The sequence below is a fragment of the Cherax quadricarinatus genome, chromosome 87 (assembly GCF_038502225.1).
Source record: "Cherax quadricarinatus isolate ZL_2023a chromosome 87, ASM3850222v1, whole genome shotgun sequence".
NCBI lineage: Eukaryota > Metazoa > Arthropoda > Malacostraca > Decapoda > Parastacidae > Cherax > Cherax quadricarinatus.
The window spans coordinates 832,296-850,398 of NC_091378.1; the positions used below are offsets into that span (position 1 = coordinate 832,296).

General features: G+C 42.4%; 2 protein-coding genes across 4 annotated transcripts in view; one reads left to right on the forward strand and one right to left on the reverse strand.

Annotated features, from left to right (window-relative positions):
* The window catches only part of LOC128703785 (non-lysosomal glucosylceramidase), a 291,380-nt gene that overhangs the window by 66,611 nt on the left and 206,666 nt on the right, over nt 1-18,103 (forward strand). The window lies entirely within an intron of this gene.
* The window catches only part of LOC128703779 (methylenetetrahydrofolate reductase (NADPH)), a 43,790-nt gene continuing 38,969 nt past the window's right edge, over nt 13,283-18,103 (reverse strand). For all 3 annotated transcript variants that reach the window (XM_053798599.2, XM_053798600.2, XM_053798601.2), the window contains exon 14: nt 13,283-13,975. In XM_053798599.2, coding sequence (XP_053654574.1) covers nt 13,736-13,975 — 240 coding nt within the window. In that variant the 3' untranslated portion in view covers nt 13,283-13,735. The remainder of the gene's footprint in view (nt 13,976-18,103) is intronic.

Consider the following 18,103-nt stretch of genomic DNA (forward strand, 5'->3'; position numbering starts at 1 on the left):
GTTCTACCTAGTTTGTTCTAATGGCTTGTCTACTTGCATTTGTTCTACCTGGTCTTCTACCCTGGCTTGTTCTACCTGGCTTGTCTACCTGGCTTGTTCTACCTGGCTTGTTCTACCTGGCCTTTGTTCTACCTGGCTTGTTCTACCTGGCTTGTTCTACCTCCGGGCTTGTTCCCACCTGGCTTGTTCTACCTAGTTTGTCTACCTGGTTTATCTCTACCTGGCTTGTTCTACTGGTTTGTTCACCTGGTTTGTTCTACCTAGTTTGTTCTACTGGCTTGTTCTGCCTGGCTTCTTCACCTGGCTTGTTCTACCTAGTTTGTTCTACCCGGCTTGTTCTACCTGGCCTTGTTCTACTGGCTGTTCCACCTAGTTTGTTCTACCTGGCTTGTTCTACCTGGCTTGTTCTACCTAGTTTGTTCTACCTGGTTCGTTCTACTTGGCTTGTTCTACCTGGTTTGTTCTACCTGGTTTGTTCTACTTGGCTTGTTCTACCTGGCTTGTTCTACCTGGCTTGTTCTACCTGGCTTGTTCTACCTGGCTTGTTCAACCTGGCTTGTTCTACCTGGCTTGTTCTACCTGGTTTGTTCTACCTAGTTTGTTATACCTAGTTTGTTCTACCTGGCTTGTTCTACTTGGCTTGTTCTACCTGGCTTGTTCTACCTAATTTGTTCTACCTGGCTTTTTCTACCTGGCTTGTTCTACTTGGCTTGTTCTACATGGTTTGTTCTACCTGGCTTGTTCTACCTAATTTGTTCTACCTGGCTTGTTCTACCTGGCTTGTTCTACCTAATTTGTTCTACCTGGCTTGTTCTACCTGGCTTGTTCTACTTGGCTTGTTCTACTTGGCTTGTTCTACCTGGCTTGTTCTACCTGTCTTGTTCTACCTAGTTTGTTCTACCTGGCTTTTTCTACCTGGCTTGTTCTACCTGGCTCGTTCTACCTAGTTTGTTCTACCTGGCTTGTTCTACCTGCCTTGTTCTACCTGGCTTGTTCTACCTAGTTTGTTCTACCTGGCTTGTTCTTCCTGGCTTGTTCTATCTGGCTTGTTCTACCTGGCTTGTTCTACCTGGCTTGTTCTACCTGACTTGTTCTACCTGACGTTTTCTACCTGGCTTGTTCTACCTGGCTCGTTCTACCTAGTTTGTTCTACCTGGCTTGTTCTACCTGGCTTGTTCTATCTGACTTGTTCTACCTTGCTTGTTCTACCTGGCTTGTTCTACCTGACTTGTTCTCTCTGGCTTGTTCTACCTGGCTTGTTTTACCTGGCTTGATCTACCTGGCTTGTTCTACCTGGCTTGTTCTACCTGCCTTGTTCTACCTGGCTTCTTCTACCTGGCTTCTTCTACCTGGCTTGTTCTACCTGGCTTGTTCTACCTGACTTGTTCTACCTGACTTGTTCTACCTGGCTTGCTCTACCTGACTCGTTCTATCTGGCTTGATCTACCTGCCTTGTTCTACCTGGCTTGTTCTACCTGCCTCGTTCTATCTGGCTTGATCTACCTGGCTTGCTCTACCTGGCTTGTTCTACCTGCCTTGTTCTACCTGACTTGTTCTACCTGGCTTGTTCTACCTGGCTTGTTCTACCTGGCTTGTTCTACCTGGCTTTATCTACCTGGCTTGTTCTACCTGGCTTGTTCTACCTGCCTTGTTCTACCTGCCTTGTTCTACCTGACTTGTTCTATCTGGCTTGTTCTACCTGGCTTGTTCTACCTGGCTTGTTCTACCTGACTTGTCCTATCTGGCTTGTTCTACCTGGCTTGTTCTACCTGGCTTGATGTACCTGGCTTGTTCTACCTTCCTTGTTCTACCTGACTTGTTCTACCTGGCTTGTTCTACATGGCTTGTTCTACCTGGCTTGTTCTACCTGGCTTGTTCTACCTGGCTTGTTCTACCTGGCTTGTTCTACCTGTCTTGTTCTACCTGGCTTGTTCTACATGGCTTGTTCTACCTGGTTTGTTCTACTTGGCTTGTTCTACCTGTCTTGTTCTACCTGGCTTGTTCTACCTGACTCGTTCTACCTGGTTTGTTCTACCTGGCTTGTTCTACCTGGCTTGTTCTACCTGACTCGTTCTACCTGGTTTGTTCTACCTGGCTTGTTCTACCTGTCTTGTTCTACCTGGCTTGTTCTACTTGGCTTGTTCTACCTGGCTTGTTCTATTTGGCTTGTTCTACCTGGCTTGTTCTACCTGTCTTGTTCTACCTGGCTTGTTCTACTTGGCTTGTTCTACCTGGCTTGTTCTACTTGGCTTGTTCTACCTGGCTTGTTCTACCTGGCTTGTTCTACCTGGCTTGTTCTACCTGGCTTGTTCTACCGGTCTTGTTCTACCTGGCTTGTTCTACTTGGCTTGTTCTACCTGGCTTGTTCTACCTGGCTTGTTCTACCTGACTTGTTCTACCTGGCTTGTTCTACCTGGCTTGTTCTACCTGGCTTGTTGTACTTGGCTTGTTCTACGTGACTCGTTCTACCTGGCTTGTTCTACCTGGCTTGTTCTACCTGGTTTTTTCTACCTGCCTTGTTCTACCTGCCTTGTTCTACCTACCTTGTTCTACCTGGCTTGTTCTACCTGGTTTTTTCTACCTGCCTTGTTCTACCTGCCTTGTTCTACCTGGTTTGTTCTACCTGGCTTGTTCTACCTGTCTTGTTCTACCTGGCTTGTTCTAACTGTCTTGTTCTATCTGGCTTGTTCTATCTGTCTTGTTCTAGCTTTCTTGTTCTACCTGGTTTGTTCTACCTGTCTTGTTCTTCCTGGCTTGTTCTACCTGGCTTGTTCTGTCTTGTTCTAGCTTTCTTGTTCTACCTGGCTTGTTCTACCTGGCTTGTTCTACCTGGCTTGTTCTACCTGGCTTGTTCTACCTGGCTTGTTCTACCTGGCTTGTTCTACCTGGCTTGTTCTACCTGGCTTGTTCGTCCTGTTTGAAAACTAATATGCTCTGGGCGACTGTGTGTGTGTGTGTGTGTATTCACCTATTTGTGGTTGCAGGGGTCGATTCACAGCTCCTGGCCCCTCCTCTTCGCTGATTGCTGATAGGTCCTCTCTCTCCCTGCCCCATGAGCTCTATCATACCTCGCCTTAAAACTATGTATGGTTCCCGCCTCCACTACTTCACTTTCTAGGCTATTCCACGGCCTGACTACTCTATGACTGAAGAAATACTTCCTAACATCCCTTTGATTCATCTGAGTCTTCAACTTCCAATTGTGACCTCTTGTGTCTGTGTCCCTTCTCTAGAACATCCCGTCTTGTGTGTGTGTACTCACCTATTTGTTCTCACCTATTTGTGGTTCCAGGGGTCGATTCATAGCTCCTGGCCCCGCCTCTTCTCTGACTGCTACTGGGTCCTCTCCGTGCTCCATGAGCTTTATCAAACCTCTAGTCTTGTTGCTAACCTTTGCACTTTCTCTAATTTCTTGACGTGCTTGACCAGGTGTGGATTCCAGACTGGTGCTGCATACTCCAGTATGGGCCTGACATACACGGTATACAGAGTCTTGAACGATTTCTTACTGAGGAATCGGAACGCTATCCTTAGGTTTGCCAGGCGCCCGTATGCTGCAGCAGTTATCTGATCGATGTGCGCTTCAGGAGATATGCTCGGTATTATACTCACCCCAAGATCATTTTCCTTGAGTGAGGTTTGCAGTCTTTGTCCACCTAGACTATCCTGTGTCTGCGGTCATCTTTACCCTTCCCCGATCTTCATGACTTTACATTTGGTGGGGTTAAATTCAAAGAGCCAGTTGCTGGACCAGGCTTGTAGCCTGTCCAGGTCTCTTTGTAGTCCTGCCTGATCCTCGACTGATTTCATTCTCCTCATTAACTTCACATCATCTGCAAACAAGGACACTTCTGAGTCTATCCCTTCCGTTATGTCATTCACATGTACCAAAAACAGCACAGGTCCTAGGACTGACCCCTGTGGAACCCCGCTTGTCACAGGCGCCTACTCTGACACCTCGTCACGTACCATGACTCGTTGTTGCCTCCCTGTCAGATATTCTCTGATCCATTGCAGTGCCTTTCCTGTTATGTGTGCCTGATCCTCTAGCTTTTGCAGTAACCTCGTGTGAGGAACTGTGCCAAAGGCCTTCTTGCAGTCCAAGAAAATGCAGTCTATCCACCCCTCTCTCTCTTGTCTTACTTCTGTCACCTTGTCATAAAACTCCAGTAGGTTTGTGACACAGGATTTTCCTTCCCTGAAACCGTGCTGGTTGTCGATTATACGCTTGTTTCTTGCCAGGTGCTCCACCACTCTCCTCCTGATGATCTTCTCCGTGACTTTGCATACTATACACGTTAGTGATACAGGTCTGTAGTTTAATGCCTCGTGTCTGTTTCCTTTTTTTAAAAATTGGGACTACATTTGCCATCTTCCATACCTCGGGGAGTTGCCCAGTTTCAATGGATGTGTTGAAGATCTTTGTTAATGGCACACACAGCATCTCTGCTCCCTCTCTAAGGACGCACGGAGAGATGTTGTCTCGCCCCACCAGTGTGTGTGTGTGTGTGTGTGTACTCACCTATTTGTACTCACCTATTTGTGGTTGCAGGGGTCGATTCATAGCTCCTGGCCCCGCCTCTTCACTGATTGCTACTAGGTCCTCTCTCTCCCTGCTCCATGAGCTTTATCATACCTCGCCTTAAAGCTATGTATGGTTCCCGCCTCCACTACTTCACTTTCTAGGCTATTCCACGGCTTGACTATTCTTTGACTGAAGAAATACTTTCTAACATCCCTTTGATTCATCTGAGTCTTCAACTTCCAATTGTGACCTCTTGTGTCTGTGTCCCATCTCTGGAACATCCCGTCTTTGTCCACCTCATCTATTCCGCGCAGTATTTTATATGTCGTTATCATGTCTCCCCTGACCCTCCTTGCCTCCAGTGTCGTCAGGCCGATTTCCCTCAACCTTTCTTCGTAGGACAATCCCCGTAGCTCTGGGACTAGTCTTGTTGCAAACCTTTGCACTTTCTCTAATTTCTTGACGTGCTTGACGAGGTGTGGATTCCAAACTGGTGCTGCATACTCCAGTATGGGCCTGACGTAAATGGTATACAGAGTCTTGAACGAATCCTTACTGAGGTATCGGAACGCTATCCGTAGGTTTGCCAGGCGCCCGTATGCTGCAGCAGTTATCTGATTGATGTGCGCCTCAGGAGATATGCTCGGTGTTATACTCACCCCCAGATCTTTTTCCTTGAGTGAGGTTTGCAGACTTTGGCCGTCTGAACTATATTGTGTCTGCGGTCTTCTTTGCCCTTCCCCAATCTTCATGACTTTGCATTTGGCAGGGTTAAATTCAAGGAGCCAGTTGCTGGACCAGGCTTGTAGCCTGTCCAGGTCTCTTTGTAGTCCTGCCTGATCCTCGTCCGATTTGATTCTTCTCATTAACTTCACATCATCTGCAAACAAGGACACTTCTGAGTCTATCCCTTCAGTTATGTCGTTCACATATACCAAGAACACGTGTGTGCACGTGCATGTGTGTGTGTGTTTATACTCACCTAATTGTGATTGTAGGGGTCGATGCATAGCTCCTGGCCCTTCCTCTTCACTGATTGCTACTAGGTCTTCTCTCCCCCTGCTCCATGAGCTTTATCATACCTCGTCTTAAAACTATGTATAGTTCCTGCCTCCACTACATCACTTGCCAGACTATTATTCCACTTCCTGACTACTCTATGACTGAAGAAATACTTCCTAACATCCCTTTGACTCATCTGAGACTTCATCCTCCAATTGTGACCCCTTGTTTCTGTGTCCCATCTCTGGAACATACTGTCTCTGTTCGCCTTATCTATTTCACGCAGTATTTTGTATGTCGCTATCATGTCTCCCCTGTGTGTGTGTGTGTGTGTTTGTATGTTTGTGTTTGTGTTTGTGAGCACACATTACATACCCTCACGCACAGCAGCTGTTCCAGAGCTCACTGAGCATGACCGAAGTAGCGGCCATTGTTCCGCTGACCAGCCATCAAGTGAAGCATGACCCTGTCTCTGCCTCCATTTACCCCTCCTAGTACAAATAACTCTCTCTCTCTCTCTCTCTCTCTCTCTCTCTCTCTCTCTCTCTCTCTCTCTCTCTCTCTCTCTCTCTCTCTCTCTCTCTCTCTCTCTCTCTCTCTCTCTCTCTCTCTCTCTCTTTCTCTCTCTCTCTCTCGCTCTCTCTGTCTCTCATTGAATCACTTGCCAGTATTTGCCCTCCAGATCCTTGTCTTACCTGGAGTTTACCTGGAGAGAGTTTCGGGGGTCAATGTCCCCGCGGCCCGGTCTGTGACCAGGCCTCCTGGTGGATCAGCGCCTGATCAACCAGGCTGTTGCTGCTGGCTGCACGCAAACCAACGTACGAGCCACAGCCCGGCTGATCAGGAATTGACTTTAGGTGCTTGTCCAGTGCCAGCTTGAAGACTGCCAGGGGTCTGTTGGTAATCCCCCTTATGTGTGCTGGGAGGCAGTTGAACAGTCTCGGGCCCCTGACACTTATTGTATGGTCTCTTACATAAATACTATATAACAGGTTTACCAGCGTCTCAGGTCAGGAATCAGTTCTTGTTTTTACGCTCCGGTTAAAAGTTCATCTCACTTTATAAGATCCAGTGATCCTGGTGATCATACTTTCACTCCTGAGAATAAATTTCGTATTACTCTTTTTCACAGTCGTATTGTTGATGGTTTTGTGACGAACGCTTGAGAATTTTATTGAAAAAACTTCCAGTTAGGTGTTGTAAAATCTCACGTTATTGTTAATATTGTTGATATTGGTAGAATATACCGACAAGTTGAAAATGTTTCATGTGCAACAGTTGGGTATCTTTATTGTTGAAACGTTTCGCCTACACAGTAGGTTTCTTCAGTCAAATGTCAAGGAAGCAGTAGTAGTGAAATAAAGATGATGTTATCAGTCTATCAACCTTGGAGAAGAAGTATTTGAGGTGGTTAGTCCCTCAGCCTGGACAAGTTCAGTTTCATGGTCTGGAACAATATCCAGACTGAGGGACTGACCACCTCAAATGCTTCTTCCCCAAGGTTGATGGACTGACTACATCATCTTTATTTTCGCTACAACTGCCCCCTTTGTATTTGACTGAAGAAGTCTACTGTGTAGGCATAACGTTTAATCAGTAAAGATACCCAACTGTTGCATATGCGTCTTATTCTTCTATTGTTATTATTCTTACAGTTTTAAGCTCAGGTACGATAGGGCTCGTGAGACTAGGAGTAGCTCTGGCAAGTGGCAAGTAGAGAGATAGGGCCAGGAACTAAGACTTGACCCCTGCAGCCACATGTAGGTGCGTACACACACACCTGCAGCTAAAAAGAAAGGGCCAAGAGCTAGAGTTGGACCTTGCACCCTCAGCCAGGTACATGAATTTAGCTATAAGACAAGTATCTGCCACTCAGTAAGGAGCTGGACCACTCCTATCATTTATATTGTATTATGCTGTATTATATTGTATTATGTTATACTGTATCATCCTGTATTATACTGTATTATGTTATATGCAAAAGCAGGGGTGTCACTAGCACGTTAAGAGACAATAAAATAAGTGTCAGGGGCCCAAGACTGTTCAACTGCCTCCCAGTATACATAAGGGGGATTACCAATAGACCCCTGGCAGTCTTCAAGCAGGCACTGGACAAGCACCTAAAGTCGGTACCTGACCAGATGGGCTGTGGCTCGTACATTGGATTGCGTGCAACCAGCAGTAACAGCATGGCTGATCAGGCTCTGATCCACCAGGAGGCCTGGTCACAGACCGGGCTGCGGAGGCATTGACCCCCGGAACTCTCTCCAGGTAAACTTCAGGTATTGTATTATCCTCTATATTGTATGATGCAGTATTACATTGTATCATGTTGTATTATACTGTATTATCCTGTATCATGCTATATTATCCTGTATTGTATTATTTTTATTATATTCCCAGAAAAAAAAATTCTTATGGCTAGAGAAAAAGTTCTTCGTTCATGGGGCAGCACTGAACTCGTAGGAGTCATAATGTATTGTTCCATGACTGGAACAATACACAAATAACCCGCACATATGTAGATGACTGAAACTTATGATGTTTCGGACTGAAACATCTCCACAAGTTTCTCCTGTTACGGTGTACCACAGTTCAATCGCCAGAGCACTCAGCTCACACACTGAGGGCTGGAGTTCGAAAAAATCAGATTCAGGAAGGATATGGGAAAATACTGGTTTGGTAATAGAGTTGTGGATGAGTAGAACAAACTCCCGAGTACCATCATAGAAGCTAAGACGTTGTGTAGTTTTAAAAATAGGTTGGATAAATACTTGAGTGGGTGTGGGTGGGTGTGGGTGGGTGTGAGTTGGACCTGACTAGTTTGTGTTACTAGGTCATATGCCGTGTTCCTCCCCTAAGTGATGTGTCTGACCTCACTAGGTCAAGGCATTGGCTTAAGCTGATGGGAAAATTGGACCTGCCTCACATAAGTCAGTAGGCCTGTTGCAGTGTTCCTTCTTTCTTATGTTCTTAAGATACCTGCTGTCTGTGTTCACCCATCAGTAAAAGAGGTACCTGGGTGTTAGTGGACTGGTCTAGGTTGCCTCCTAGGACAAAACTGACCTAATATGCCCGAAATACTCTGCATAACAAGGGACTTTCTATATAGTACAGTAGTATGTCATTGATGTCAGCTAGGCCTATATACCTTGTACATGTACTTGTAAAAATAAAGATATTATTATTATATTATTATTTTGGGTCATCAGTTTTTCTACTCCCGGAGCCCAGTCATGGGCCAGGCTAATCTGGCGATTGCTTGATCAACCCAGGCTGTTGCTGCTGGAAGCCCACTGCCCCACATATCCATCACTTTGTTATTATAATCAAAACTAAGCACTAAACCACTAGGGTCATGCAACACTGATATATCCATCACAGCCTGGTCAATCTGGCACCTGGTGAAGATACTTATCCAATATCCTCTTGCAGACTTCTGCACTTGCTCCAGCAGCGTTTCTGATATCTTCTGGTAAGATGTTGAATAATCTGGGGCCATGAATGTTGACACAATGTTCTCTTATTGTGCACAAAACACCTCTACTTTTCACTGGGTTATTTTGCACTACCTCCCATATCTCTCGCTCCAGTATGTTATGGCAATTTGGGACCAGGCCCTTGAGTACTTTTCAGGTACATATTATCTTGTATCTCTCTCTCTTCCACTCCAGTGAGTACATATTTAAGGCTTTAAGGTATAGGGAAGTGGAGCTCCAATTCCTTGAATCAAGAACTCTCGCTGATATCAAATTATTATGACCCACAAGGGTCATACAGCTTCTGATATCAAAAAACTTTCCCTTGAATGGTACCCTCCTAAAGACTTCTGGCTCTCACTTTTGTTTTACCGACTCATATAATTATTATAATCAAAACTAAGCACTAAACCCACAAGGATCATACAGTGACTGACTCATATAATAATAACAATAATAATAATAATAATGATAATACTTTATTTCCACATATGGTATGTCATAGTTTTCACAGAATTGGATAACATTTAATATTACACAGGGAAAGTTCCTGGTTATGCAGAACATTTCAGGGAAGCTTAATAACCCCAGAAAGCCAAGCAGTGTAGCTTACTTCTGTTGGGATTCTTAGGTTCTTTCCCTGGATGTGATTCTCACCCGTCAACTAACTCCTCGGTATCTGTAAAATACTCGATGACCTGAAGCATTAAGTGTTAAACTTGTCCACAGATCTACCATAACCTGAGACTGAATCTGAGTTCTTTGGTTGTGAGTTGAGCTACAAGTACTATGATCCATATATGAATATTATTATTTTAGTCATGGGGGAGTGCTAAACCCATAGGATTATACAGCGCATGTGGGGAATGGAAGGTATTCAGGCTCAGTTCAAGGAACTGGAGCACGTATCCAATTCCCTAGACCAAGAGCCCCTCATCAGCATCAAGGAACCTCCCTTGAGAGGCATATACGAATAACCAGCACATAGAAGACAGAAACTTTTGATGATGTTTCTGTGGCTAGTAAATAGTCAAAGTCAGACCGAGATGTCAGGCATAAGTTTCTCTCTCCTATGTGCGGGTTATTTGTGTATTGTTCCAGTCACGGTATTGTGCCATAATCATTTATACTCTGAGAAGCCATCCAAAATGGTAAACCTAATGCAATAACAACTACAGCCAAGCTGGAATAAAATTTGAAATCCAGAGTACAGTGCTGTACTATGTTGCTTCCTGAAATGTTATATTGCGACTTATGATTAATGAGAAAGCTCTAAACTAGTAAGTGGTCATATAACACCTGGACAGTAGGAAGCTGTCAGATTCGATCTAAGAGGAGAGTGGCTGCACTTCTTTGGATCAGAAGTCCTGCTAAATCATATAATGAATAACAGACTTCTAGTTAAAGATGCATTACTACTGTATTGTTGCTGTACATTCACAAACAAAACCTACAACTGCATGGATCATACTACACTTGGCATACATATACAGTATATACATGTACAGGTCGGCCATCACTAATCCGGCATCGTTGGAACCTGTAGTGTGCAGGATTAGTGAGTTTGCCAGATTACAGTGTGATTAGGTTAGAATACACTTAATTAACCAATCAATAGACTCTGCTACATCTTCCTCATTTTCATCACTGCTTTCTCCTCCACTGGCTTGCTGCTGTGGATTTACAACCATCTGCACAATTTCTGAGTCAGTATAATGATGAAATTTGAAATTACGCTAGCCAAAATTAGTGCCAGATTGTTGATGGACCCGGAAAACTGATTGCCGGATTAGTGATGGCCAACCCGTATATGTATACATTTTGTTTTTTGTTTTTACATCAATAGATGTCTCCTGCCAAGACAGGATGATCCAAAGAAAATATATTCACCATCATACATTCAATCATTGTCTTTCCAGAAGTGTGCTGACATCACAATTCACATTACCTTCCTTCTGAGTGCAGATACTGCCCTTCCCACCTCCAGGACTCAAGTCCAGCTCACTGGTAATCCTGAATCTCTTCATATTATTATTATTATTATAATCAAGGGGGAAGCGCTAAACCCGGAGGATTATACAGCACCTGGGGGGAAGGATGTGGAAGGCATTCAGGCTTAATTCGGGGAACTGGAGCACAGATCCAATTCCCTAAATCAAGAGCCCCTCACCAACATCAAGGAACCTTCCTTGAGGGGAATCTCTTCATAAAAGTTACCTTGCTAACACCCAACTGTAGAAGGTTTATGGAAATTATTCTTCAATTGTCACTTCAAAGAACTGCCTAGTCACAAATTATTTAAAGTTGTTTATTCTAAGTGATTAATTATTGTACTATACAGGATTACCTAGCATTAAGGTGCTTCACTAATATGGCGCTCTTCAATTATTTTCATGTTAATTATTTTTCAGCGCTTGCCTTGGTCATAAGATGGTTTTCAGCATTGACGCACATTCCATTATTTTTACTTTTGCATCAGCTTTTAGATCTAGCACTACTGTGGCTTTTATATGTACCAGCAAGTGAAAAAAAGGCTGTGATTAACTTTAAGGCAATATTTGCCTTACGGCAGCAGTCTGGAACATAACCTGCCGTATTAGCGACGTATGCCTGTATATTCAAGATTGTAGGAACATTTGACATTTATTTTTGTTCATGTGCTGTTATTTATGTTTTGAAATATTCTTAGATATAAAAATGACAAACTCATAGAGGCATAATTTATTTTTAATTAGGGGGAGTGCTAAACCCTACTGGTTTAGTGCTTCCTGGTGGGTTTAGAGGTTGTAAAGTGCCTTGGAATAATTGAGAGGGCAAAATGGTTGAAGTGTCTATTATGGACACCTCAACCTGACAAACTCTTCCTGGACTAAGAGTCAAGGATATGAGTAAATATACAAAAACAGTTTGAAAAAATTACTGTTAATAAAACATTTTCCAGTAAAACTTTACAACTTAACTAGAATGCATTCATAATATGCATTCATAATAATAAAACTTCCATCTTTGAATTTAGTTAGGAATTTATTAAGATCTTTGTCCAACTGGACCAGAAACTTAAGACTGTGTACCAATTTTTTTTTTTTAACACATTGGCAGTCTCCCACCAAGGCAGAGTTACCCGAAAATGAAACACTTTTACCACCATTTACACAATCACTCTCTTGCCAAAGGCGTGCAGATATTACAGCTTATTTCCCCACACAAAAATATTGCTGCACAAATTTCCAAATTCTTATCCAATTAATGAGATCCATCTGTTCAAGATCCATATGTTAGAGACATTCAAAAATTAACACTACTTGAAAATGACTGGATTATTTTTTTATTCATTAATACATCGGCTGTTTCCCACCAAGGCAGGGTGGCCCGAAAAAGAAAAATTTTCACCATCATTCACTCCATCACTGTTTTGCCAGAGATGCACTTACACTACAGTTATAAAACTGCAATATTAACACCCCTCCTTCAGAGTGCAGGCACTGTACTTCTCGTCTCCAGGACTCTAAGTCCGGCCTGCCGGTTTCCCTGAATCCCTTCATAAACATTACCCTGCTCACACTACAGCACGTCAAGTCCTAAAATCCATTTGTCTCCATTCACTCCTATCTAACACGCTCTTGCATGCTTACTGGAAGTCCAAGCCCCTCACACACAAAACCTCCTTTACCTCCTCCCTCCTACCTTTCCTAGGCCGACCTGTACCCCGCCTTCCCTCCACTCCAGATTTATACACTCTCGAAGTTATTCTATTTTGTTCCATCCCCTCTACATGTCCAAACCACCTCAACAACCTCCTCAGCCCTCTGGGTAATAGTTTTGGTAATCCTGCACCACCTCCTAATTTCCAAACTATGAATTTTCTGCATTACATTCACGCCACACATTGCTCTCAGACACGAAATCTCCACTGCCACCAGCCTTCTCCTTGTTGCAACATTCACCACCCGTGCTTCACATTCACATAGGAGTGTTGGTATAACTATATTCTCATACATTTCCCTCTTTGCTTCCATGGACAAAGTTCTTTGTCTCCACAGACTCCTCAGTGCACCACTCACCTTTTTCCCATCAATTCTGATTCACCTCATCTATCATAGACCCATCTGCTGACACGTCCACTCCTAAATATCTGAATACATTTACCTCCTCCATACTCTCTCCCTCCCTCCAACAGGTTATCTAATCTTTCATTACCTAATTTTTTTTATCCTCATCACCTTACTCTTTCCTATATTCACTTTAAATTTTCTGGATATATTAGCAAAACAAAAACTCTGGCTTTGCTGCTTTATTTCTCAATAAATAAAATAGGTTATTAAAAATAAATTAAGTTACAGTGTCTTCTAAGCTACATTATTATATAAATTAAGTTAAAGATATGCCTTTTTGGCAATAGACACAAACACGTTGTAATATATGACTTTCAGTAACACCACAAATCCTATAGTTCCTGACACTGCACAACTTATTCGTTAAACACTATCCTACTTGCCTGTATGGTTAAATTTTAAGATAATTAAAATGTGGAAAATATTTTCACAATTAAGAATAAAAAAAGTACTGTACAAAGGTAATCATTACAGGCAGGATTACTCCATGCTTAAAAATACAGACTGACTGCAGTAATTAGATACATTGTCAGGGGAAATTCTAACTAGTTATTTTTCCATCAAAAGATAATAGCACATTAAATAACACATTTTACATTGCTCCTTGCTCTCTCCATTCACTGGGTACACACACACATGTTATTTTCCTCCTGATCTTCCGATTTCTCCTCCTGGAGCTTTCTCCACGCAAACATGGACTCCAGCACATCCCACAGGCAGGAGTCCTTTGGATAATCATTATCCACCAGATTCACAAGGTAGTAGTTGTTGGTAATGTGCTGGATTATTTCTCGTGATCGGCTTTCTTCAAGGTACAGCTTACCCCACTGTTCTTCCCAGAGGCCAAATGCTTCATCCTTTAAGAAAAAGAGGAAAATTATTTTACAGTACAGATGTGCTAGGAAGCACATATTATTATTATTATTATTATTATTTTTTTTTTTTTTTTTATTATCACACCGGCCGATTCCCACCAAGGCAGGGTGGCCCGAAAAAGAAAAACTTTCACCATCATTCACTCCATCACTGTCTTGCCAGAAGGGTGCTTTACACTACAGTTTTTAAACTGCAACATTAACACCCCTCCGTCAGAGTGCAGGCACTGTACTTCCCATCTCCAGGACTCAAGTCCGGCCTGCCGGTTTCCCTGAATCCCTTCATAAATGTTACTTTGCTCACACTCCAACAGCACGTCAAGTATTAAAAACCATTTGTCTCCATTCACTCCTATCAAACACGCTCAAGCATGCCTGCTGGAAGTCCAAGCCCCTCGCACACAAAACCTCCTTTACCCCCTCCCTCCAACCCTTCCTAGGCCGACCCCTACCCCGCCTTCCTTCCACTACAGACTGATACACTCTTGAAGTCATTCTGTTTCGCTCCATTCTCTCTACATGTCCGAACCACCTCAACAACCCTTCCTCAGCCCTCTGGACAACAGTTTTGGTAATCCCGCACCTCCTCCTAACTTCCAAACTACGAATTCTCTGCATTATATTCACACCACACATTGCCCTCAGACATGACATCTCCACTGCCTCCAGCCTTCTCCTCGCTGCAACATTCATCACCCACGCTTCACACCCATATAAGAGCGTTGGTAAAACTATACTCTCATACATTCCCCTCTTTGCCTCCAAGGACAAAGTTCTTTGTCTCCACAGACTCCTAAGTGCACCACTCACTCTTTTTCCCTCATCAATTCTATGATTCACCTCATCTTTCATAGACCCATCCGCTGACACGTCCACTCCCAAATATCTGAATACGTTCACCTCCTCCATACTCTCTCCCTCCAATCTGATATTCAATCTTTCATCACCTAATCTTTTTGTTATCCTCATAACCTTACTCTTTCCTGTATTCACCTTTAATTTTCTTCTTTTGCACACCCTACCAAATTCATCCACCAATCTCTGCAACTTCTCTTCAGAATCTCCCAAGAGCACAGTGTCATCAGCAAAGAGCAGCTGTGACAACTCCCACTTTGTGTGTGATTCTTTATCTTTTAACTCCACGCCTCTTGCCAAGACCCTCGCATTTACTTCTCTTACAACCCCATCTATAAATATATTAAACAACCACGGTGACATCACACATCCTTGTCTAAGGCCTACTTTTACTGGGAAAAAATTTCCCTCTTTCCTACATACTCTAACTTGAGCCTCACTATCCTCGTAAAAACTCTTCACTGCTTTCAGTAACCTACCTCCTACACCATACACTTGCAACATCTGCCACATTGCCCCCCTATCCACCCTGTCATTATTTTTATTATTATTATTGCAATAAAAATTAAGTGCTAAACCCACAAGGGTTACACAGTGCTGCTAGAATGCACATAAATATCTATAATACAATTCTGTAACCTACACATACATCAACTGTATATATAAATTGTCCCACAACTTGGCAGGGCTCAACTGTACCTGCTGAGTACTATATACATGCATACAAATTCATAGAAGTTGATTAAAAATGTAGTGTGTTGAAATCAATTTCAAAAGAATAGTAGTACTGTCTGAGTGATTTAGTTTGTCATCCAAGATCGTAAAGTATTATAGATAATGCAACCTAAATACTATGTGGGGTGAAATGGCATAATCAGGGACAACTCCAGAGGTTTCATACAGAAGAGGTTCAAGAGTGGCAGTCTGGTTGGATGATAGGTCTAGGGGACTTGTTCTGGTGTGAATATAATGCAGAGAATTCTTAGTTTGGAAATTAAGAGGAGGTGCAGGATTACCAAACTATTATACAGAGGGCTGAGGAGGGGTTGTTGAGATGGTTTGGACATGTAGAGAGGATGGAACAAAATAGAACGACTTCGAATGTATAAATCTGTAGTGGAGGGAAGGCGGAGTAGAGGTCAGTCTAGGAAAGGTTGGAGGGAGGGGGTAAAGGAGGTTTTGTGTGTGAGGGGCTTGGATTTCCAGCAAGCATGCAAGAGTGTGTTAGATAGGAGTGAATGGAGACAAATGGTTTTTAGGATTTGATGTGCTGTTGGAGTGTGAGCAGGGTAATGTTTATGAAGAGATTCAGGGAAACCGGCAGGCCAGACTTGAGTCCTGGAGATGGGAAGAGCAGTGTCTTCACTCTGAAGGAGGGGTGTTAATGTTGCAGTTTTATAACTGTAGTGTAAGGGAACCTCTGGCAAGACAGTGATGGAGCGAATGATGGTGAAAGTTTTTCTTTTTTGAGCCACCCTACCTTGGTGGGAAATGGCCGATGTGTTAAATAAAAAATTATTATATTATTTTTTTTAATGAACCGGCCATATCCCACCAAGGCGGGATGACCTAAAAGGAAAAACGAAATCTTTTCTTTTTAAAATTTAGTAATTTATACAAGAGAAAGGGTTACTAGCCCCTTGCTCCCAGCATTTTAGTCACCTCTTACAACACACATGGCTTATGGAGGAAGAATTCTTCTCTACTTCCCCATGAAGATTTGTTATTTTTATTATTAGTACTATTTAGAGTAGTTTTTGGGCTTCAGCTTTCCTTTGTTCCCCTTGCTGCTGCCCCTGAGTATTGCTGACATATACAAAGATTCAAACAAAAGCTGTGTTAGAACAAGATAATATACCGTAAACCCTGTATGTTATGGCCGTATCAGTATAAAAGTCACTATAAATTAAAGTAGCAATAGCTCTGGTCACATATACTACACATCGCCTTGGTTACTGTTATATCACAACATTTTTCTCTTACATTATTTATAATTATTAATTCAAGCAGTAAATGAGCCTTACAGGTTTTGCATTTTCCAGTTATATTATATCAAGCTATTTAATATAGTGACCAAGTATTATTATTATTATTGTTAATAATAATATAACCTGTGTTAACTTCAGTTTCTGAAGTACTGTAATAAGATTAATTGTAACCCAACTCAAATAACCAGCAGTAAAAATGGATAGTTTAATATAAATCCGTTGAATGGAGGTGTCCTGATGAAGGGCTCCTGATCCAAGGAATTGGAACTATCCTAACCTTCCCTTACCCAAGTGTTGCATGATCCCTACAGGTTTAGCACTTCCCTGAATATAATATGTATTAAAAATAATACATATAAGATTTTATATGGCCCAGCATGCTTGACCATTATGTTGCATTTCATACATGTTTTTCTTATCAATCATGCAGAGAAAACACAGCTATGCTCTTCTCATCTGGGCATTTGCAACTGAGACAGTACTGTAATAAACAAATCTATAAGTTTAGGGAATTTAATTTGCAAGGGAAAAGGACAAAAATGCATTCACTTAGGACATCTTTATTGATGACTGAGTTCTGGAGACTTTGATCACTTCAAGCACATAAGCAGTATCAGAGAAAACAAGCTATGTATAGGGGTAGGAGAGAGAGTTTTAATATTCACTGGTAATAAAAAGAGTTGTAGTACATTCAGAATGCTAGAAATGGAGAAGACTTTATTTTATTGTTATATCACATTGCAGTCTTGGATGCCATGCTTTATGATCGTATGTATCAAGTCTGTGGAAATATTATAACTGCCAGTTTTAAGAACAATGATGGAGGAAGCAGTGAGTGATGCTTAGAGGCAATGATGTCACCTCAAATCTGGTTACCTGTGGATCAGTTTAGCATCTTTCCAACACATGATATGTTCCTCAGTGTCATTCCTGCTGCAGGTGTATCTGTCTTCATAAGTTCTAGTGAACAAGTCCCTCTCAGTCTCTTTCCATGTAGGCTTTTTCCACACTGCTTACACGGGATGATGTGAATTCCTATTTCTTTAGGGGGAGCATTAAGTGGAGGATTTTTTCTTGGTAAGGACTCTACAAGTCCACAGGAAGGAAAGACCAGGAGGAAATTGTCAAATAGATTTTATGAACAAATATATGCCTGCAGCAGGAAAGACACCAGCTACACACGTCATACACAGAAACACTAAAGAATACATCATCTGAGGAAAAGTCATTGCCTTTAAACATCACTCACTGCTACCTCCAATACCCA